The sequence below is a fragment of the Dendrobium catenatum genome, unplaced genomic scaffold (assembly GCF_001605985.2).
Source record: "Dendrobium catenatum unplaced genomic scaffold, ASM160598v2 fragScaff_scaffold_133, whole genome shotgun sequence".
Classification (NCBI taxonomy): Eukaryota; Viridiplantae; Streptophyta; class Magnoliopsida; order Asparagales; family Orchidaceae; genus Dendrobium; species Dendrobium catenatum.
The window spans coordinates 12861764-12885847 of record NW_021318595.1 but is presented as its reverse complement, the minus strand read 5'-3'; the positions used below and the strand labels follow the sequence as shown (position 1 = coordinate 12885847).

At 32.8% G+C, this 24084-nt stretch overlaps 1 protein-coding gene across 3 annotated transcripts; it reads right to left on the bottom strand.

The window, feature by feature from the left end:
- Positions 1-21163: 21163 nt before the first annotated feature.
- Positions 21164-23716, bottom strand: LOC110114883 (protein ABSCISIC ACID-INSENSITIVE 5). Of its 3 annotated transcripts, none has more exons than XM_020847911.2 (4): positions 22550-23716; positions 22240-22311; positions 21832-21861; positions 21164-21564 (listed from the first exon to the last, which is right to left on the bottom strand). In XM_020847911.2, exons 1-4 carry the CDS (start codon positions 23432-23434, stop codon positions 21478-21480), a joined length of 1074 nt encoding a protein of 357 aa, XP_020703570.1. In that variant the 5' UTR covers positions 23435-23716; the 3' UTR covers positions 21164-21477. The 3 variants fall into 3 exon arrangements, with proteins under 3 accessions (XP_020703570.1, XP_028554914.1, XP_028554915.1); XM_028699081.1 differs by having other exon boundaries at positions 21832-21855; XM_028699082.1 differs by lacking the exon at positions 21832-21861.
- Between the last annotated feature and the right edge of the window lie 368 nt (positions 23717-24084).

Below are 24084 nucleotides of genomic sequence, written 5' to 3'. Positions count from 1 at the left end.
AAGTCTATCCCATATGTCATTTCCACTTTTTTAAGTGGAAACCCGCATGTAGTCTTCTGATTTTAAAGTACAAAAAAAACTATTCAAGCATTTGGCGTTTAGTTGTGCTAAGTCACGTTCTTCTACTGTCTAGTCTGCAAAAGGTGTTTCAACTCTAACTCCATCAACTAATCTAGTTGGTTTTATATATCCTTCCTGGACTAAGATCCACATACGATAATCATGTGATAGTAAGAAAGTAGACATGCGTGTTTTTCAAAATTCAAAAGGTAAAACAGTGGAGATCTAGTAATAGAGTAACCCTTAGGTGTGTTTCTATTTCCAAATGTATCCATCTACGTTAATCAAAAAGTAGTCTAAACTTATGATTTTGAATCAAGGCTCTGATACCACTTGTTGAGATTCGTTTACTATGAATTAGGTTGTTAAACCTAAGCTTATGTCCCAAGGCTATCCAAGAGGGGGGGGTGAATTGGTATTTTAAAAAATTATCTCTCTTGAGTATGTTAAACTAAAAAAAAAAACTTTAATGAATTTTTAGAAAAAGTTTTTGAACCATAACTTTTAGAACTAAATAAAATGCGGAAAATAAAAAGCAGTAAAAATTTAAAAGACACAGGATTTATAGTGGTTCGATCTAAACCAGACCTACATCTACTCCTCGAAAGCACCCTCCGAGTGTTGCACTAATACCATTAGTGACTCTCCTTTAGCACCCACAGCAAGGTGGAGAAGCCTTTACAAAAACTCTTTCCACCACTACCCGGTGCGACAGAGAACTGTCTTCCTTTTGCTTTTATCCCCAGTGTTGGAAGAGAATCGTTCATCCTTTCATACTCTCCTAGTGTGGGCAGAGAATCATTCATCTTTTCACACTCTCCTAGTGTGGGAAGGAAACCTTTCGTCCTTTCACACTCTCCTAGTGTGCGCAGAGAACCCGCGGCTATTCACACTCTCCAAGTGTCGATAGAGAACCGAATTTCCTTTTACACTTATCCACAGTGTTGGTAGAGAACCGTTCATCCTTTCACACTCTCCTAGTGTGGGCAGAGAACCCTTCATCCTTCCACACTCTCCTAGTGTGGGCAGAAAACCTTTCATCCTTTCACAGTCTCCTAGTGTGGGTAAAGAACCCGCGGCTGTTCACACTCTCCAAGTGTCGGCAGAGATTTGGATCTCCTTGACAGATCTTATCATAAGAATTCTAGAAGGAAGAAAGAAAAGAGTGAAGTAATCCCAAATTACAAGTAGAGATTCTTACCTTTGAACACCAAGCGAAGCCTTCACGCTCCAGTGGTAGGAATCCTCCTTTAAATGCTCTCTCACACTCTCTTCTTGACTCTTCCTTCAATAGGCACAAAGATCAAATGACAAAAAGATTGAGTGGCACTAAAAATTGGACCTTATATAGGAGAGACAAGAAAAACCATCCAAGACTAGAAAATATTCAAGTTAACATGAAATGGATCGTCCCGTACGATCGTGGATCGTCCTGGAAAATTTTACTTAAAGTGTTGAAAATGATCCTTATGTATATTGGTACGAACTATGTTCGTACACGATCATCATCCCGTACGAACTAGGTTCATCCGGTACGATCAATTATATCATAGGTCGGTTCTCAAATAACTGCTTGGACGTAACCAATTTTAGTAAGTCGGTTCACATCATCCTGGGACGAGCAAGACTTCATCCCGACAAAATTTTTACATAGAGCAACTCATTCTGGCACGATAATGAACTTCGTCTGAATGAAATTTTTATAGAGAAGAATTCGTCCTGGGACAATTTAGATTTCAACTGGACAAAATTTTTACAGAGCCTAACTCATCCTAGGATGAAATTAATTTCATCTTGGACGATCAAGACTTAGAAAAATTTCCTCCAAATCCTGTTCGTTCCATTGCTCCTAAGACGAGATAACTGACCTGATCGTCCCGTACGATCAGTACAAATATTTTAAGATCTCCTTAAGTATGTATATGTGTGTGTTTTTATTCACTCAATTACAATCACTCACTCTCAATTCAAAGAACAATTTAAAATTTCAATTTGCAAAGGATTGTATGCTGAATTTGAAATGAAGTCTACATAGTTTGGAGTTCAGTTTTCCTGAAATGTTAGTACACACAAGAGCAAAAACAAATCTTCCAAAAAGTGTTAAGAGATTAAAACAATAATATTTGAAATCATCAAAACTATACAAGTTACAAGAATGTAACATATGCAAATAGCAACTCTCTTAACACGACCATGGCTTGGTTTGCAACCTAGGTGGACTTTGGTGAATTTATATTTTTGAGAACAGATTGCACTTGTAACTTCTGATGCTTTTTTCTTTTCCAGCTTTGATGGCCTAAGCCTGACAACCAGGTGTCGGTCTGAGTCCAACTGCCTTTGGGGTTGTTTAGTTTGGTTTCCCTTGATGTGGATTGTATTTATCTTATTATAATCTTGCTCTATGTGGCCAGCTTTTGGCCTGGTGGTGTACAGTTACTATTTTCTAATAGAATTTTCTTTTGGTTAAAAAAAAAAAGTTTAACATAGGTTGATACATTCTTTGAATCTTACTGGACAATTGATAAAACCTTTTCATCAACTTATCAGAAGCAAACAACACTTTAGCAAAGGCTTATAGAATCGTTAATTGCAAACAATTTCATAAATTGAATACACCTAGGTACTAACACCAATTAAAATAACAAACAAAATTAAACATTACTATTAATTAACAATCTAGTGTTTAGCATTTAGGACCATTTACTTTACATCAGCTACATAGTGTTGCACCACTTTATTTTCATCTTCGAAGGACTTCTAGTTTTCTTCAAGTGAAAAATCTTAAGATTCACTAATAGTAATACAATGACAATGACATTTATTTCTTTTGGAATATCTAATTTCACCTCATTGCCTACTAGATATATATTATCATGGTATGAAGTAATCATATATACTTACTAAGTACAAGAAATGGAACTTAGGCCATAATAGCTTACACTTTGATCATGAGCTACAAACCAATGCATGCTCCCTTGAAAGACTTATTACATCAATTTTTTTAAAATTGTACATATTTTCCTTGCAAATTAATCTCACCATCAAGTACATACAATTTAAACTGACTGATTGTGTAAAAAAATTATTGCTTGAGCCTTAGCTAAGAGCTTTTTTAATGCTTCATTGATCTATTTTGATAAATTTATTTATACATTCATTGAGGTAATTATATCATTCAAATAACCATGCATATCTTTGATGTTTATCTTTGGAAGTCTAACAATGGAGCATGCCCTTCAAATTATTTACAAATGTTTTTAAATTAAATTCAAAAGGTTCAAACATATCTAACAAGATTCAAAACAAGTTCAAAACTATTTTAATATGATTTGAACCAATTTCAAAACCTAATTCAAACATCGTAAAACTAGGCATGAAATAGGTTTAAACAAGATTCAAACTAAGTTGAACAATGTCTAAAACTTCTTTAAACATTATTTTAATCAATATTCAACCTAATTCAAATATTATTTTGGTTATGTATTTAGATTCTATTAAACATAGCTCCATTTTCATAAATTCTCTAACTTGTTATAAATATAACTCTAATCATTTATTAAATAATCACTTAAATCATGTGCCATAATATTATTTAAACATTGAAAATAGTAATCCATATGGCAGGTGATGTTTTCTATGAGGATAGAGAAATGGCGTTTACTAAGGAGCACTCAGGTATGGGTAATGATAGTAATTTTCTATTGAATACTAATTACAATAGTGATGCTTTTACTGATAATGAGGACATGGACATTTTGGCTCAGTGTTATTCTAGAGATGATAATGATACTAGTTTTACTAAGGGCCGTGGTAGGAGAGGAAGGAAACCTAAAGCTATTGTTATTCAAACTCATAGTTCTAGAAATACCTGTTCTCTCACTTTGAAGTAATTTTGTTTTTTTTTTATGTTTAATGCTATTATTTGAAACTTTAGGGGTATTGGTTGCCCCACTTATAAGATTAGAGTTAAAAACTTATGCCGTATTCATAATGTTTCTCTTCTTGTTTTACTTGAGCCTCTTTTACCTTCTGATAAGTTACTTAGTACTACTAAATTCATGGGTTTTAAACATTCTTTCTTTAATGTTTTTAATAAAATTTGGGTTTTTTGGAATGATTATGTCATGGTTGACGTTATTGGTGATTTTAATCAAGTTATTTATTGTAATATTGATAGTTTTATATGCAATGTTGTGCTTCCTTTGTTTATGCTGCTTCTTCTAGGTATACTAGCAAATTTTATGGGATCAAAATTTTCAATTTCACACTATCTGCCTCTCTTTCTTGGCTTATTGGAGGAGACTTTAATACCATTGCTAACCCTTTAGAATGTATAGGGGGCTCTCTCCCTATCTATCAATCTATGGAAGATTTTAATAACTTGATTATGGATTGTAATCTTATTGCTATTGGTTTTATTGGTGACAAAATTTGCTTGGCATCATGGTTATTTATGGAAAAGATTTGATCGTGTTCTTTTTAATAATTCTTGGTTGCATTCTTTTGATTATACTAATGTTGAACATCTGAGCAGGACCCTCTCGGATCATTCTCCTCTACTCATTAAAATTAAACCAAAATTGAAAGATGTGCCTTCTCAATTTAGGTTTCAAAATATGTGGATTTGGCATGATTCTTTTAAGAATGTGGTGAAAGATAACTGGATTACCCCTTTACACCCTAACAATTATATTTCGGGTATGTATAGACTCTGGTACAAACTGAAAAGACTTAAGTTTGTCTTAAACTGGTGGAATCATAATGTGTTTAAGAATATTTTTGCTAACATTTTAATTGTGGATGATCTAGTTAATTGCCAGGAATCTCAATGACAATTGTATCCTTATGAGACTAATTTCTATCTTTTTAGGGAAGCTAAAGATGGGCTTTTCAAGTTACAAGCTCAAGAAGAAATATTTTGGAAGCAAAAAGTGGCTTTTAAACATATTGTTAATGGGGACAACAACACTAAATATTTTTATGCTTTAGTTCAGAGGAAGCGCAATATTAATTGTATTCATAAAATTTAGGGGGCTGATGGTACTATTACTAATGATGATTCTAAATTGCTAGCCTTACGGTTGATCATTTTCAAAATCATCTTAATAAAAATTTCATTCCATCCACTATTCATAATCCTAATATTATTCCTCCTCTTATTTCTCATAAGAATATCATTTTCCTTTCTAAGCCTCCTTTGTTGGAAGAAGTTAAAGATACTATTTTTGGTATGAACTCGGAGTCGGTTGCTGGGCCTGATGGTTTCACCTCCAAGTTCTTCCAAAAAACTTGGCATATCATTGGTAATGATTTATTCTTTGCGGTTCTAGATTTTTTTGAAGGTAATGCTATCCCTAAATTTTTTACTGCTACTTCTATTGTCGTTATTCCCAAAATTAATTCTACTTCTACTTGGAATGATTATAGTCTATTAGTCTTTGCACCTTTTATTATAAGTTGATATCTAAAATTATGATGAATCGTTTATTTATTTTCTTGTTGAAACATATTTATCCTTTCCAAATGGGTTTTGTTAAAGGTCGTGCCATTACTGCTAACATTCTTTTAGCTCAAGAGTTTTGTCATGATTTAGATGCCAATGTGAGAGGTGGCAATATGATTTTAAAACATGATATTACTAAGGCTTATGATAATATTGATTGGAACTTTCTTTATTATATTATGAAGTTATTTTATTTTGATTTTAAGTTTATCAATCTCATTAAGCTTTGTATTGAAAGTTCGTATTTCTCTATCATTGTTAATGGCAAATCTAATGATTTTATTAAGGCTTCTCATGGTCTGAGACAGGGTGATCCCATTTCTCCGGCTCTTTTTATTATCGTGGCTTATTACCTTTCTAGAGGTCTAGCTGATCTCTTTGATAAGTCTCCTAGCTTGTATTTTAAAACTTCTGGTGGTTTCTATATATCTCACTTATGTTTTGTGGATGACTTTATTATTTTTGATAATGCTTCTTTAAATAATTTTAGTAAATTGTTGTTCTTTAAACACTTTGAATTGGTGAGTGGTTTGGCCCTTAATAGTCATAAATGTGGCTTTATTTAGGCTAAGAAAGTGTCCTTGGATCATATTCTGGCTATTCAGAACTTAACTGGTTTCAATCATATTGGTTTACCATTAAAATACCTTGGTGTACCCCTTTATAAGGGTAGGAAAAAATCTTTTCTTTTTGATGATTTAATTTTGACTGTGCAAAACAAGCTTCTTTCTTGGGATTCCAACTTTCTTAGTTTTGGAGGTAGACTTACTATTCTTAAAAGTGTCCTCTGCTCTATTTATGTTTATAGCTTTCAAACTTTATTTCCTACTCAGGATGTGTGTAAAAGGCTTAAGAAAATTATTTATAAATTCTTTCGGAAAGGGACTAGTAGAAGTTCTAAAATTCACTGGTCTTCATGGAATAAATGTTGTGGTATTTTGAATGAAGGGGCTTTGGGGTGTAAGTCATTGAAGGATTTGGCTTTATATTTTTCTTTTAAATTATGGTATAGTTTATGTGCTAACACGAGCCTTTGGGCTAATTTTATGAATGTTAAGTATTATGGGAATAAGCATCCCACCATGTATTGTTTTACTAAAGGGAACTCTAAAGTTTGGCAGCACCTTTGCAAAGTTAAATAGCTGGTTGAGTCCTTTATCGGTTGGGGTTTAGGTGGTTGTAATATTTTCTTTTGGCAGGATTGTTGGTTGGGTGGCTATTCCCTTGATTCTATCCTTAATACCTCTTCCAATATTTATGTGAAGGTTAATTATTTCTTCACGGATATTGGTTGGGATATTAAGAAACTCTCCAATGTGCTTCCTAATTTTATGATTCAACAAATTTTGAAGATCCCCTTAAATATGAACTCTCCTGGTGTTTAAATTTGTGCTTTCAATAGATCCGATAAATTTTTTTAAGGGTGCTTAGCATTCCTTTAGAACTATGAAAGAAACTTCTAATATTTATAAAATGCTTTGGCACCATAGTAATCCTTCTACGATTTCTATTTTTGTTTGGCGAATTCTCCATAATTTTATTCCTACTTATGATAATTTTATTAAACATGATTTCATTCTGCCTTCTAAATGTCAATGTTGTTATCACTTGGATAATATGTACCATATGTTTGTCTCTGACCCTTGTGCTGTTAAGGCCTGTACTTATTTTGAGAATATTTTCCATTTAAATTATTTCAATGCTAAGGCTTCTATTTATGTTTTATTGAAGGGCTGGTTTGTTAATTCCAAAGGTCATATCAGGAATGTTATCTCTTATATTATCCTTTGGTTCTTATGGTTGGATAGAAATAATTACCAATATAATGGTGTGCCTATGAATCATCTTAGGATTATTCAAAATGTGAAAGATAAAATTAGGAACCTCTTTTCTGCCAAGTTAATTTCTTCCAAGAATTTCACTAAGTACCAAACTGTTGCTGTTGATTTTGGGATTAAGCTTGAAGGGGATAACAGTCAAAAGGTTACATATGTATTATGTGGCTTAAACCTCCTGATAATTTCTGCAAGTTAAATGTGGATGGGTTTTTTGATAAACCTATGGTTGGTTGTGGTGTTGTCTTAAGGGATTCCAATACTAATCACATTATTGGCTTTGCGGGTCCTATTTACAATGGGGATGTGATTACTGCTATCTCTTTTGCTATCCTCTATGGTTTAAGGTTATGTCTCTCTCTTGATTTCATTAATATTATGGTAGAAGTTAGCTCTTCTTATTATTTCCAGTCCCTTATCTTGAGGAATGAGAATATTTGCTCTTCTAATTTGTTTTACATTCAGAGGGATATTAAAAGGGTTCTGAGCATGCTTAATTTTTCCTTTTCGGCTATTGAGAGGAATGGGAATGCTTGTGCTAAAGTCATGGTTAGGTTGGGTTGTGCTTTGGACTCTATGAAGGATTTTAATGGTTCTAATTTGCCTCTTTCTGTTAGGGTCTTGTTAAAGTTGGACAAACATGATATTTCTTATGTTAATTTTTAAGGTGGTGGAGGCTGTTGTTTTTTGGTGGTTTTTATGCTTTTTCTTTAGGGTTTTTATTGGGTGGCTGGATTGTTGCTCTCCATACTGGTTCTCTTATTTTTGTTGGTTCTCAGCCTTGGTTGAGGCTATTTTCTATTGGTTTCTCTTTATCTTACTGTTCTTGGATGTGGTCTTCATGTTTTCTTGCTTTCGAACTTTGGTTTGGAAGAGGGTTTGTGGACTGGTGGCCTAGGTTGTGTAAGTTTTTCTCTCTGATTATTTCTTGGTGTGTGCTGTTGGACACCATTTTTTCTGGTAAGTAATTATGTTTCTTTGATGGGATGCTGGATGTTCTTGGTGTTTTGAGTTTGCTGCTGGTGTTGGTGAGAACCGATGGTCTTGGGAGTTTGGGTCATTGCTTGCCTTGGAGCTTTAGCGATTGGTTTGGCCCTCTGGTTTCTTCTAGCTACTTGCTATGTTGGTGCAGTTGGTGGGAAATTTTTGGTATGGTTTGGCCTAATCTTTTTGGTTTGTAATTATGGAGGGATTTTGATACTAGGATATGGGAGCTTCTGGCTTATTCTCTGTATATTGTTGTTATTGGTATTATTCATTTTATATATAATGGCTTGATCAATTGTTGTCTTTACAGACAGTACATCTGTAGGCTATTTTGGCTTATTCTTAGTGGTAATTGTGACAATTATGGTTGCTATAATAGGTTTTTGTCCTATTTTTTCTGCCATTTTTGTGTTGTTGTCTTTTATTTGGTTCTGCAGAGTGTTTTCCTTGCATTTGTTCGTGTTGTTGAGTGGATCAGAAGGAATATGGAGCTGGTTACTATTTTTTGTACCTTTATGGTTTTTTAGGTGCTCGTTCTTGTCCACCATAGAATGTACCTAGATTTTTATGTTATTTTGCTTAGTAGGGAACTCGAGTTTGTAGGTTTTTTTTGTACTTTAAATTTTGTAGCTCTTCGGAGATGTAAAGAGCTTGAGTTCCATTTAAGGACCTTGTAATCATTATTTTTTATTAACACATAGGCTCCTTCGTTGGTTTCTCCAAAAAAAAAAAAAAAAAAAAAAAAAAGTTGCCTAATGTCTACTTAAATCCACTTTGCTCAACTGTTTTTTTTTTTATCCTACAATCTTCTTATGATGCTTTAGGAAGAAATACTACATAAATGAATTGAAAAATTACCAATGCCTATGAGAGGAAATGTAATATTAACTATAAAAGAGATTGGAACTAATGGTGTTTCTTTGTGGTATAAGCCAGAAATATGTACTTTGATGCGTATTATCATCATGAAGGATTTTGAGGGATGTTTGGCCAAATCAAAATATAATAAGAAGATTTTTGTTCAAATATCCCTATCAGGATAATTATAAAGTCAAACTACCTTTAAGAAGTTAACTATGCACATTAATATGATTGGTCCAATGTAAAGCTTCATTTTTCAGCGTTGAATTTGGAGATGATTTGAATAAGATTTGAAATATAATAGTAGATTTGGAAATAAGTTTTTTTTTTAACACAACAGTTTATTCATGAATTTATATAAAAATATTAATTTTAGTTAATATAAAGTTTTTTTTTAAAAAGTTAATATTATTAAGTTTGAAAATTGCAATGTTTGGTGTGTACTAATTTTTTTTAAGAAAATTACTTAAATTATTATTATGGTGTAGAAAATTTTCAAATATTGCAACTATCTGGAGGAGCGTCGCGACGTTTCACACTGAAGCGATGTAGCATCATAGGCTTATATTATGTACTAAAATAGAGAGCTTAGCGTCGTAGCACCATGTCCAACATTATAGCACTTCAAAGAGAGGATTTAAAGAAAGTTCTCAACATCGCAGTGCCATGTTCCAGCACCACGATAATCTAAAGGCATGATTTCAAACAAAGAGATTAGTGATATAATGTTAATTTTAGCACCACATCGTTGATTTGAACATCTCCGCACTTAGACTAGGAACACCGCTGTGTTGGAATGACACTTCTGAATTAAAGATATAGATCTTGACATCATAACACCAAATTGCCTCAGTGCTCTAGTGCCAAGATTAATATCATGGTGACACAGAACTACAACACAATGGCAAGATGACAATTCTCAAAATTTTTGAATAGAAGTGATAATTCATTGAGAGTGTTGCATCACTCCAATCAAGTGTCACAGTGATGTAGTTCATTTTGCATAAGTATAAACTTATTTTGAAATGAAAGGAGGAGACATTTTTGACATTTTCGTAGTTTTGTACTCATTTTGTTTTAGTTCCTATTTGTGTAGAGTGTGTGTTTCATATTTTTGGTAAAAGGATGAGTGCATGTGATATATATTTGACTATTTCTAATTAATTACAAATCCTTGTTCTATCCTTTTGGCTCCCTTTCTTTGTTTATTTGTTTATTTTCTTTGACACCATTAGTTATATATTAAATTTTTTTATGTGTGAGTTCTGGCTTAGTATTTCTTTTTTTAGGCATATGATGAGAAAAGCATGTATTTCTATAGATTCCCAGAAGGTTTGGGATATTGTTTATTGGCCGAGGTCTACAACTATACTTGAGGTAAGAAGCTTTCTAAGCATGGATTTTTTCAGATTATTTCACCTCTAATGAGATAAACTTTGAAGTTTGTTTCTTCTTTTGGGACATATAATATTGAGGCTAGCTTTTTATGACTGAAGGATTCTCTAACTTTTGCTTCAGTTCTGCAACATCCATTTGATGCAAAATGATTTCAAGGATTTGTGATGTATCACTGAAAGGATTGGGATATGTTTTATGCCTCAAAACAATTGAACCACATGAAAAGAACCATCTAACATATGATCAAGAACTTATTTTGATGTACTTACTCTAAAATTTTTGAGACACTATATGTTTAGAGTAATGTGGGCTCCAAAAATTTGTACCCCTGCCTCCCCTCGCCTTTGGAAAAGTTTTAACGAATTAAGTTTTGGGGTAATTTTTCAGAAGGTAGATTGGGTTTGAACTAAGATAATAATAAGATATTTCACCCTCATTTTGTGGGACATTATGATCCGAGTTGTAGTTTCCTATATGTGCAAGCCCTTATTGTTAATGTCCCTTCACGATAATGAGAGAGAACTTTTGATTAAGGCTAGTATTTAATTTGATACATAGAAAATACATGGTATCTAGTGTATAATGGTTTCATGGGTTTGGGTGTTTGAGAGTTTTATATTTAAAATTAGAAATTTACCACCGTGTACTTGAAATCAGAAGATGGGGGAAGTGATGATGAGCCCTATAAAGATCCCATAGTTCCATCATCCTGCATCATCGTGGTCCCTAGTCTTCTTAGACAGAGGAGATAGTTAAACCAACCTGACAAAAGGATCCTTGTTGGTAGCCAAAGGGCATCCTCCAAGGGTACCTTGTAGAACTGGGGTGAATATTTATCTAAGGGGATGAATTTGAATCCAGTTTAGTTGGTAGAGGGCTTTGTGTCCTATCAATTATATCCCATTGATTCATATCTCAAGGATTTAGTGCCATTGGAGAGCATACGGGCTTTAGCCGTGAATGTAATTTAGTTATGTCATTTGGTAGAAATCTACTCGGTTCTGAGGGCCTTGATCATAATCATTTACCTTTGGTTCCATTTGATAAAAAATTTCTCATTTAGAGGTCACGTGTCACATCCTTACTGGTAGAAGACCGTTTGAGAATGAATCATATTGATATTCTTGACAAAATATTAGGTCTTTGATAGCTGAAGTATATTTTTAATTTATCCACCTCGATAAACTACTATGGGGGGGGGGGAAGCTTTTCTTTAATTGTTTGATTACTTATTTCAATTTTAAATATTTGGATTTTGGTAAGTTTTGAAATTTTGATTCTCATGGGCATTTAGGAGGCGTTTTTAGATATTTGAGGACTTCACCGATAAAGATTTACTATCAATGTGGCCATCATCAAGGTGACTTTGAAATCACTTATATCTCCATAGGAATGTGAGAGGCAGGCATTTTAAATAATTAGGATCCCATATGGTTGATATATTCTATTAATACGGACATCATGAGGGTATTAATAGGCATTTTCATTTCATTTATTAAATCTTGTTTGCTCGCTGCTAGATGATCAGGTTTGTTGTCAATTGTATACTTTTATTAATAAAATTTTCTTATTACAAGCCTTGAAAGACTAATATGATTATTTTAAAATAAATATATCGGTCGACACTATAAACATATATTTATTTGATGGATCAAACCATGTCGACTCCTATTGACCCACATAGAAGGATTTGGTCTAAAATTGATTCACTTATTGACCTGTGGAGTATCCTCAAATAGTTGTAAATCTGGAAACAAGTATTGTGATTTTGATGATAACAAATATTATTATTTCTTTATCACTACTATTATTGAATATCTTTTCTGTTTTCTCTACTTACTAACCTTTCAGGTCAACAAGATCACTTGTAATACAAATTAGCTCAAGATTGGGTATATAAGGGTTGAGTCTATTTGTAATTTAAATTTTAATGTATTTTTTTACTTTTCTTAAGTCAATTCATATATCTGGTGGACTTCAAGCTAAGACACCTTGTACACACACACTCAAGGGGAGAAATTTGGTGAGTTAGAGAATTCTCTATTTTTGATATAATCGTATATAACAATTTTAAATCGTAGAGGATCATTAGTTAAAAGCATAAACCCTAATTAGTGCATCCATGCTAATTACAAGTAATTAAACTAATTATATTGGATGATCTCTATCATCCAGGATGATCGATTTACATGATGAAAAATAGCTGCCAATCATAATTTAGGCAATATTTTAATTTTCAAATTTTGTACTAATTGTAGAGGATGATATACATCATCCTGGACAATTCAGGACAATCGTGCCTAAAGTAATCCCATAATTAAGAGAACAATTACGGTAAAATTTAATTCGATACGATTGTATAGATGATTGGTGACAATTGTCCTGAATAATGGAGAATATGTATGGTATGATAAGGGATCGCAACCTATCTTACCCGATAAATACCATAATTTTTAAACTAATCATCTAGAACGATTGACCTCTTCTTTTATCCTAGATGATAAAAAAGTGCATGGGATGACTAGGCATTTCCAGGTATCGTACTAGACGAAGTTCAATAGATTTAAACTTATTATTTAGGTCAATATTATAATAGTCTGAGACGGTCAGCCTATTTCTCTTGAACTAATCGTGCAGGGCAATGCTGATCATCCCGGATGAAAGGGCTATTTTGTACTAATTATACAGGATGATCTATCAAACATACTGGAGGATTAGTTGTGCATAATTGAAAATTAGGGCTTCTTTTGGAGGCTCTCTATTTTAGCAATTATATTAACCCTTGAGTTAATCTTTTACTGCGGAGGAGATTGAAGAGAGAGCTTAGAGAAGGAAGAGGGCGAGCTTGGAAAAGAGAGATTCTTGTGAGGGGGAGTTATAAGGGATTCATCAAGGTTGCTCCAAGCAAAGTGTTCATCATCTCCTTCAAGCTGCTGTCTAGGTTCCTTAGGGGCTTTGAGAGAGATCTTCATCGGCATTAGATCCAGGTTTTCTTCCTTCACCATGTGGGTGAAAAAAGATTTCAAGGTTCTCTACTTACTATAGGAGGGAGTAAAAGAATTTTTGGGTTCTCTACCTTCACCAAGTGGGTGAAAAAAGATTTGTAGATTCTTTGCCTACTCCAAATTAAGGGAGTAAAAAGATTTCTTAGGTCTTTGCCTTCATCTAGAGGGTGAAAAGGGATTTTTAGGTTCTTTACTTACTCAGGAGGGAGTAAAAGAATTCAAGATTTTCTACCTCACTGGGTCGGTGGAAAGCTTTTGTAAGGGCTTCTCCGCATTATATTCAGAGTAAAATAAATCTTAGGGTGTGACAAATTGGTTTCATAGCAATGCTTAGTGAATGAATTTGATTGCGATTAGAGCTACATTATTGTTTACATTATTCATGTATTTATAGATTTATTTTATTTCTAATGGTTTGTTTTATATGAATTTATTTTGTTTGAATAATCTATTTTGAATTTATGATTTATTAATTAATTAGGCAAATGGACCCAACTGAAAAAGGAAAAAAAAATTAAACCTGACACTAAAGGAATTTTAGTTACTTTGGAGAATATGGAAAGGTTTGTCAATATGATTGGTCAGATTATAAGTGATCGATTGACAAAATATTCTAGGTATAGCTATAAGAAGATAGAGGAAATTAGTTAGGAAAGGATTATTAAAACTATTAAAGAATCTATCACTATAAAATGTATTTAGTGTGGAAGGAGACATGTAAGATCCTAATATAGGGCGATTAGATAATATTTTAGGAGTGTTGATGACATAATGCGCGCCCATTCTTAGGATAGGGAAGGATAAGCTCAAACTAAATGTGGATTGTTAGAAACAATGAAAAAATTTCTTGAAGTGTTTGAGGATATGGTTGGTATGATTTTTATGTTATTTTATAAATTACAAGTTAAGTTTTGAGATAAATTTGAATTTATTTTAACATGATCTCTGACTCATCATTATTTAAATACTGATACTACAATTTGATTTTCAAATTTAATTTTGAGCTTGTGTTCCCTCTCTCATATTATTATAGAAATGTCAAAGATGTTATCTTTTTAAAGTACAAAGATTGTAATAACCCAAATATTAAAAAAAAAAAACATTTTGTAAATAGAAAAATACAAATTTATAAATGTTTGTTTGAACTAGAGCATTTTGGTTGTGTGCTTTGGAGCATTATAGCACTAACCCAAGAGCACATCGATACTAGAAGCTATTGTTGTGATGTTTATGACTCTATTCTATAGTAACTCTCAAGTAAACATACGACCTAATGGCCTTGGGTCAGAGTGCTTCAGTGCTAGGTTAAAAATGATTTGAAATATATTTTACTCCAAATATCTATGCCATTTTACAGCCACCATTTCCTTCACTCTTTGCTTGGCTGGGATGAAACCTAAGAAGGGAAAGGAGGAAGAGAGAGGGTTAGAAGAGAAAGTCCATAGGGGCCATTCGTCCATCGTTCCTTTCACTAAAATTATTCTATTTAGTGTAAGAAATTATCGTCTTATCTTTGTCTTTGATGATTTTAATTTATATGAATTCTATCTCTCATAAATTTACTAAAAATGCATTATCTTTAGATTTCACAAGCTTTCACCATATAACTTTTTACATGAGCTTTCACCATATAACTTTTTACATGTATAGATTTGATCATTCTGAATAATATGATATAATTATATTATATTTCAACTAGCTAAATTTGAGAATATAAATTTCTCTATAAAATGTGTGAGAAAAAGTATACTAAAATGAAGTGAGAAGAGTGATGTATTGTGATTGGTGTTATGAGATAAATGGTATGATGAATGGAAATGATTGATAATAACTAAAATATAATAATTATATGATTGACATGTACTAGCATGTAGTCTTGATACTAGTGAAATTATGTAATGAATAATACCAAATATAATAACCACATAAGATATCCTCAAGATTTACGTGAATAACTAATAGGAGTAATAAGGAGTCGGGGCGACCGATTCAGGTCAGACAAGGGAAGTTATAAGGAGTGCACTGATTGAGAATCATAAGAGGAGACTGATTATTAGTTATAAGTACAAAAGCAAGATCAAGACACCCTTTTCTTAATATATGAATAATGATTATTAATACTAAATAGTAATAACTAATACTAATTATTGTTATTAATTTTATATTGTATACTATTACTGATTAATCATTACCAACATTAATACTATATTGATAATGATATTACATATGATCATTCCTATTAATGCTTCTAATAGTTAATTTTTGTTTTGATACTATTGTTATAACTAATAGACAAATATGTTTAACTAATAGACATATGTGAATGATTAGATGATAAGAGTAAATGAAACTAACTGAATGATAAGGACAGGCTGGTTAATTGATTAAATAAGATAACTTTTCTAATTTAATTTTCTTAGATGATTTATAACATATTATTTCTCTTTTTTATTGCATTGATTTTAAATGTATGATTTTGATTACATGTTGGGCTATCTGCACATCACATGATTTTATATATTTTTCAAGTAAATATAAGAAACCTATAGTTTGAAGCTTAGTAGTAAAGATGTTTTGGTTATATTTTAAATCATTGAGTTAATATGTATTCTTTTGTAGCTTAAATCAACAATTATACATATTGTTTTAAGCAAATGATAGTAAAATGTAGATATTGACTATATAAATCTAATAAAGTTTTTTCTTTATTATTATTTATTTTCTTTAATGAAATTAATTAGATCTGGATGTCAAATTCATCTAGTTGTTAATTGAAATTTTTAATCTTGATTTATTTCTTTAATCAACAGACAAAATTAAGCAATATTTATTAAAAATTATATAGTATGAAATATTTTGTATAGTACAACTAGGCCAAAATCAAATATCAAATTTGCTTAACTTTGGTAACCAAAATTCGACAATGGGGTTTTACTAAAGTATCTAATCATCTTATACAATTGTAAGTTGTACAATATAATTAGTTATGTTAAAAATTAATTTAATTTTTGAAATAGCTAATTGTACATTAAAATATAACAAAGAAAATTAAGTTTTTAATTTTCTCACCCCCACATGTGTATGCATGCTTGTTCTCCTTTCCAACATACACCCAATACAAACTAACTCAAGAAATAAAAAAAAAATTATAGAGTTTTGTTATTACAACAGTCAACATGTAACTAGACTCACTGTTGCACTTCTTGAGTTCTTTTCTCTACCGTGGCTCACTATACATTGCACTTGAAAAGTTATTAGCACACAAAGAAAACTATATATATAATGCAAAAAAATCCATAAATGATCAAACCAATAATGTTTCTATTCATCAAAACACTAGGTCGAGCGTACAAGTTTCAAAAAATTGTTTTTAACACTTAGACGTGATATGACATTCTTATCAAATCATAAGTCTAAAGAATAATTTAGCCCTATCATGAAAATCAACATAATTATAAAAAACTTCATTATAATTATAAAAATAAGTACAAGAATAAAGCTAACAACGGGTAGAACAAGATTTTCCCTTGAAAAAGCATAATAAAACTCTTCTTTCCTTTTGATGCTTTTCTACTTGCTCACACACACTCATTGCTCACTATTGGACCCTACCTAGAAGTAACACATAGACATTCAACGTAGTAGTGCTGTGGCACTCATTAATTGAACTAGCACCATTGTGTTTATAATGAATAGTGTTGTGCCTCTAATTCCAAATCGACAGGTCATTTTCACAGAATAATTGAATTAATTGCTCCACAATGGTACTCTAGGGATTCGACGCTTTGACTTCCTTGAAAGAACTACAGTGTTGTGGAGATTTAGCAATGCGGTTCTTGAATGGCACTGAAAACCAACTCATAAAAGCTCCTTGTTATCTGTCTTAAGGTCAAATATTCTACATTTTTTTCATTTTTCTTTGAAATTTATTGCACAAACTCATGAAGTTAGAAAAATTTATTGTAAAGAGGATAACTTTAAAGATATTACTTTTTAAACTATCATCGTTCAAGGACATGTACATTAAATTTTCTTTAGGTGCATAGATGACATGTGCCCATATGAACCAGGCTGGGGATTAGAAAGCCAAGTATGTTTTTAACGACTTGTCAATTGGTTTGTTGATGTTGACTACTGCCATCCCCTTCGCCAATGAGAAAAAAAAAACAACTTTCTAAGTTAAACCTAACTATACTAGCAAGTTTTTTTTAGTAAAAAACTAGAGAATATAGATATATTCGAGTATGTTTGAGAACAAAGAAAGAAAAAGGGAAGGGAGCATAAAGCAAGCCAAAAAATCAAAGAATATCCCTAAAGATCCAAAAAAGATATTTTTCTCTTTATTTATAGGATTTAGATGGTTTATAGGGATAGCTACACTAAACAAACTGCAATATTCATTCTGATCCATTATAAATTATAAAAGATATGTTGATAGGCTCATAATGCTCTCATGGCTTACTGCTTTTCAGATGGGCCTTTGCTTGAGGGTGAGTCTTCAAGGGAAAGTGTGTTGGGTGAGCGTCAAGATATACTATGCAAGATGAATCTATGTATGTTATACCTATATATGCAGTTTGAGCCTTAGAGATAATATATGGAACTCTATGTCAAGGGACGAGCCCTTTTGGATAAGAATGACACTAACTAAATATTGTCTAAAAGTCTTGAGGATCGTAGTCATGGACCCTTAAGATATGCACTTCCTTTAGTTGGATTAAAGAATATCATTATAATCTTGAAGGCATAAATGATAGAAACGGACCTCAAATGGACAGTTTTTGCAAAATTAAGCAATTCACAAAAGGTTGGACAAATCTGCATGAGTACGTTGGTGTATAATCCTAGAATGAGTCCTTGATCTAGTAAATAGGGATGAGTTGTTCCCTAATTCAGGTCCCTTTAACGGATAGTATGATAGTTCCAATAAACTTCTTTTTATATAACCTTTTTTTAAAAGGTTGTATAATACATTTTTTAACAAAAATAAGGAAAGAATTACAAAGATATCAACAAGGAAATCAAACCTGAGAACTATTCATCTCTTTATAAAAGAAAAGAGAGAGAAAATACTAATGAAGACAAAATTGCAACTACAAGAAATTTTAGCACAAATATTGTCAACTAAGAGGACCATGGAGTGAAGATTATCATTTACCAGCCTCTTGCTCCCATTTACCAATAACGTGCCATTAATATAGTGAGTTTGTGACATAACAATTATTTCTTTGATCAAATTGGAATGATGGGGATGCCAATATTTTGAGAACAACCATAAGGGTTGGTTAACATCCAAGTGGTTCCAATGATGTTCAAAGAAAATATCAGTTAGCCTCCAAGAAACAACTATTTGAATCAACCTATTTGAAGTTTAAAAAAAAAAGCATAGATTGATAGAAGGTAACAAAACAAACAACCTATGCACTTAGGCTTATGTGCACATTCTATGTCATGAACCAACGAGCATCACTGTTTTGGCTTACATTGGAAAATTCATTTAACTAAAGGGAATGTGTCCTCGCCTTATGAGTAATGAAACATTTATTAATATAAGCATAAGTAGAATTTACTTTACTTTCTTGACATTTGAGGAAGGATGCTGAATCAGCCTACTATTGGTCTACTTCCATACGCATACTTGAAGCCAACATATCAAATTTTTGCAGCCTCTTAGAACTACATCCCAAACTAAAAAGTTGTTAAATTGAATGATCCACAGTCTTATGGCAATTGACCAATTTATTTGAAGCATTATGTTCGGTTTTTTCTATGAGGTCTCATTAAAAAGAATTGAGACTTGGATAATTCCATCTTTCGGTCACATAATTCCAAGAACCATCTTCCTTTTCTTTGTCTACAACATTTTCCTTTCCCTTAAAGAGATCACCATCAGTTGTGCTATTTAACTTTCGCCATCCCTTTGTTGGTCTGCCTGCTTACCCAAGGTAAGAAACGAGTTCGTCCTCATAATATTGGGGTTTATTTTATTTTTGATAGCGGGCTTATATTATGACCAAGAAATAATGTTCCAAGGCCCATAGTTGTTTTCTTTGAGCAATCCCTGCTGAATTGAATTAAAATTAGTATGAACATTTACCTCTCTTTTCAATGTCGTGTCTGTCTGCTTAACTTAAGTAACTATATTTGCCAAATTTGAATTCGCTGGTTTGGTTGGAAAATTAGGACTTATATGTCCCAAGATGCCACATTTAAAATATAAGGTATAAATAATTTCATATTCCACATTTTGAATACCTTTCCAAGACCCAACACCTTCCGTATAAGAGCAGTATTTAGGCGTCTCACATTCTGCTTGGCATCTTCAATACTTGGTAACACCGTTACCCCATCACCTAATATTGCAGCAATATCTTCCACTTCATAAATAAGAGAGACTTTAGGCTTTTGCAAAGCTTTAATATAGGAAGAAACCTGATTGAGATGGGCTTTTTAATCTAGAGATTTAAATTCTCGTCACTTGTACATTTTGAAAACGGTCTTCATAGATCAAGATGTTTGGTGGACATGAGCATTAATGTCATTAATTTTACAGTTTGGAACTAAATGATTAAAGGATCTTTTTCAAAATTTAAGCGTGTCGCTTATGGTTCAACCAAAGAGGAAGAATTCATAAATCCTAAACCCAACTGGGCTTGTAGATTAACACCATGAATGTCATTTTGCATTCGAACACGACATTTGGCAGTTTCAGAATTTTGAAACTTCAATTCTCCTTTTTTTTTACTTCCAAAAGATCAACATTCTTCTCTTCAAAAAGTAGATTAAAATGGCTTGAATTACTATCTTTTTCTATTGAAAATAGATGAGTATCTTCGTTAGAGATTTGAAATGAATTAGAAGATAGATTTCCAGATTGTTGTAACTCCTTATTGACAAGAAGATCTTTCTTAGCATCTTCCATTGTAATTAAGAATGAAGAGCATTTCCTCTCCCTTTACAGATTAATACCAACCTTAAAATTTTCAGATATGGCACCTAAATGAAATTCTTTCCTCACCCCTGATCTTGTAATCCGATTGCTAAACTGGATTGTTCTTCACGAACTGACAGATCTAGTATTATTTATTTTGAATTATCTAACTTGAAGGTCAGAATCCTCAGAACCACCGTCCTCCTTGATCCTCTTCTTGCCACCAAAAGATTTAATGCGAGGAGCCACCTATATCGAAATTGTATGCAAGATAGTCTCTCACCAGAATCCTAAAGCTTCTCTCACAAGAAACTAACTGATTGTGATATGAATATATTTGTTTCAGCCAAACTTGTTAGGTACCTCTAAAACACATAATTCATATCTTATAAATTAATTACCTACCCAAAGTTAAAGCAACAACAACAACAAAACAGTTCACAGCACACGTGATTACAAGGAAACTGGCATTCCTTGTTAACAACGATAAATTTGCACTCATCGCACTAAAAGTCAAGTATTCATGTTGCTAGATTGACGAAACAGCAAAGATCATCAAACATGAAGCTGCTGGTTTTTTTTTTTTTTTTGTAGGATTATAATTACTGTAGCTGTTACAAACACCTCTTATAACAGTAGGAAAGCTACAAATCTCAACACACACAAGTTATTCTAAGGCTTCGGTAGGGATGACTTTGTTACTATTTTTTTAATCAGTTTTTTAGTATGAAAAGTTAAATTTTCATACTAAAAACTATATTAAGAAACAATAAAAAAATAATCCCAAATAAATCCTAATTTATCACTAGATAAGAAAAGTTGGCAGCTATTTATACCAACAGGACAAAAAGTAAGGCTCGCAGCTGGCCTAACATCCGTTACATAGAAGGTGATTCTTCAAGAGGGGCTGCTATTGCTTCGTTGAAGTGAGCGGCTAGTTTTGTCCATGTGGTGATGTGTCTGCTTTGCCATTGCCTCCAAAAGCTACAAATAATAAAGCCAAAGCAGGTCGCAAACGAATGAGATTCTGATGATATCGGTTTACTTGCAAATGTCAGTTTAAAGTTAGATTTTTTAATAGATTTTATCGAACTTATTTTAAACTATACAACCCTGATAATTTAAAATTTACTGAATGAAATTTCTAATAAATGTAACTATCGAGTTTTTAATAGGCTTTTATCAAACTAAACAATTCTGGAATGAGGGTGAAATCTGCAACAAGAAATTGAAGATAGTGCAAGAACATACCATTTGCTTCCTTATTTGCATTGCCTTCCTCTGGAAAAAATCGAAGTTTAAAAAAAGAAATGAACACAAAAGACATTAGTAACTTGCAGTGCAAGAAGATTTAAGAAGTATTCAATGATCTTTAAAAATCGAAAAAGAAGTGAAGTGAGAGTGATAACACAAGTATTAATTCAAAATTAAAAGAAACTTAACTCGCAATTAAATCAAAAGTCTTTCCTACTAAATTAAAGTTCCATTTAGGATAATTTTGTTATTGTTTTCTAAAGCAATTTTTTGATAAAAAAAAATTTGTACAATTTTTTTTTTGAAAAAATAATAAGAAAACCGTCCAAATAAAATCTAATTTTATATCATCCCTAAGCTGGCTTTGGGTTTTAATAAAGTTAAAGTACAGAAAAGAATATTTACCTCCTCTTCTCTTAGCCGGGCATTCTGCTCCTTAAGGATGTTAAGCTCCGTCTCCAGCTCCACCGTATAAGCCTGAATACTCCCAAAGAATTAATGCCAAATAATCTAACTAGAACACTCGCACAAAATTCAAACAATAGCAGCTAAACATAAACAAGGAAACCAACAACGACAAAAACTGTTATTAAACTTGATCTAATTATTTAATTAAAAAAGAATAAAAAGATATTTGAATATCTTAATCAAAACAACCAAAAGAAAGAAATAAATAAATAAACCAAAAAAAAAAAAAATGGAAAAGCGACGTTACCTGTTTTCGAGCGCGTGATCTTGCCGCAGACTCCCTGTTCTTTATCATCCTCCGTTGGCGCCGCTCCACGACCTTCTCCACCATCCCTTCCATCATTCGCTTCCGTCCTCCACATCCCTTCTCAGAAAACCCATCAATTCCGATTCCGTACGAATCGACGCCTCCGTAGCATCCCCCCTTCCCATCCGCCGACAGCGGGCTTGCCGGCGACCCAACCATTCCCAACTGCAATCCACCGCCAGCATCACCGGTTTTGCAGTAAAAATCTCCTCTTCTCACATTTCCGAGCGCTCCTCCATCGTTCAAATGGCCCAAACCTGGTGCTCCGTTCGCCTCCATTGCGCAAGCCGTCAATCCGTTGCCTTTCCTGACCACCCCTGCCTTAATGAGAAAATCTTCCAGTGTCATCTCACCGAAAGTAGGCTTCCGCGTTGCTTCGCCGTTGTTCTGTTTCAAGCGGTCTATATTCTGCTGCTCGCGGTGGATCTCGGCCCACACCTCGTCCACCGTCTTTCTGCAGAGCTGGGATGGAAGAGAGAGAGACCCCTGCCTGTTCAGCGGCGGCTGACCTTCGACAGGGTATTGGGCTTGAACGGCAGGTCCTGAAGCATCGAAGCCATCTTCGACATTCCAAATGTTGGTAAGGAACTCATCCATGTTCATGGAGCCAAAGTTCTTCCCTGGCACACACACGGTGTTCTGTATCTCGTCCAGTGTACGGGAGTATATGGAAGACTGCCATACTAGCGGAAATACGGCCGCTATCTCCATTGGTTGCAACGTTGATATTCCGGCGCCATCTTCGAGATGTTCTTGCGGATCTGACGTTACCTCCAAAACCGCCGCCGCCAAGTTCTTGCAGCTCACCGGTTTTGACGCCGCCATCGCCGGTAGCTGAATAAAATCCTATTAGATATGATTGAATGCAGCTCGCACTTCAAAGTTCACCCTGTGGTATACTTCAACAAAAAAAAAAAGGAAAAAAAAAAAAAAAAACTTTAAATCCAATTCGGGATCGGCACGGACCATTCATAATGAGAATTTGCGGAGCGAAGAAGCAACAATATATGCTCAAGACAAAGTATCTTAACGAGGACAAGGTGATCTAAGTAATCATCAGAATGATATTAAAAAATAATTGTGTGTCAAATTTTATAATATTAGATATTGGACTGTATTATGATCTAAGGATTAATACTAGAAATGTCTTTTTTAATTTTTTTAGCAGATTGAAAATTTGTTAGGATATTCCAACAAATGATATATTTAGTTTAATATCTATAAGTTTTAAAAGTAACTCCTCTTTACCCGTAAGTTTCATAAATTAATGAATGAAATGAGATGCTCCAAGTTACACAATTTTATATATTGTTAGGATAATCCAACATATGATAAACTTAGTTTAAAATATATTATATTGTGTTTAAATTTTTAGTAAAATGTGTTTTAAAATAAAAAAAATATCATACTATTAAATAAAGACTAATATTTTTTCATGAATAACAATAAAATTTTTTTCTTATTTTTTTAATAAT

Bases quoted from the DNA above. Each gene is read 5' to 3' on its own strand.
- LOC110114883 (XM_020847911.2), bottom strand. From the start codon at position 23,434: ATGGCGGCGTCAAAACCGGTGAGCTGCAAGAACTTGGCGGCGGCGGTT. The intron at 22,312-22,549 runs GTAACGTCGCTT...GGGAGTATTCAG, and splicing joins GATCACGCGCTCGAAAACAG to GCTTATACGGTGGAGCTGGA. The intron at 21,862-22,239 runs GTAAATATTCTT...GATTTTTTCCAG, and splicing joins CCCGGCTAAGAGAAGAGGAG to AGGAAGGCAATGCAAATAAG.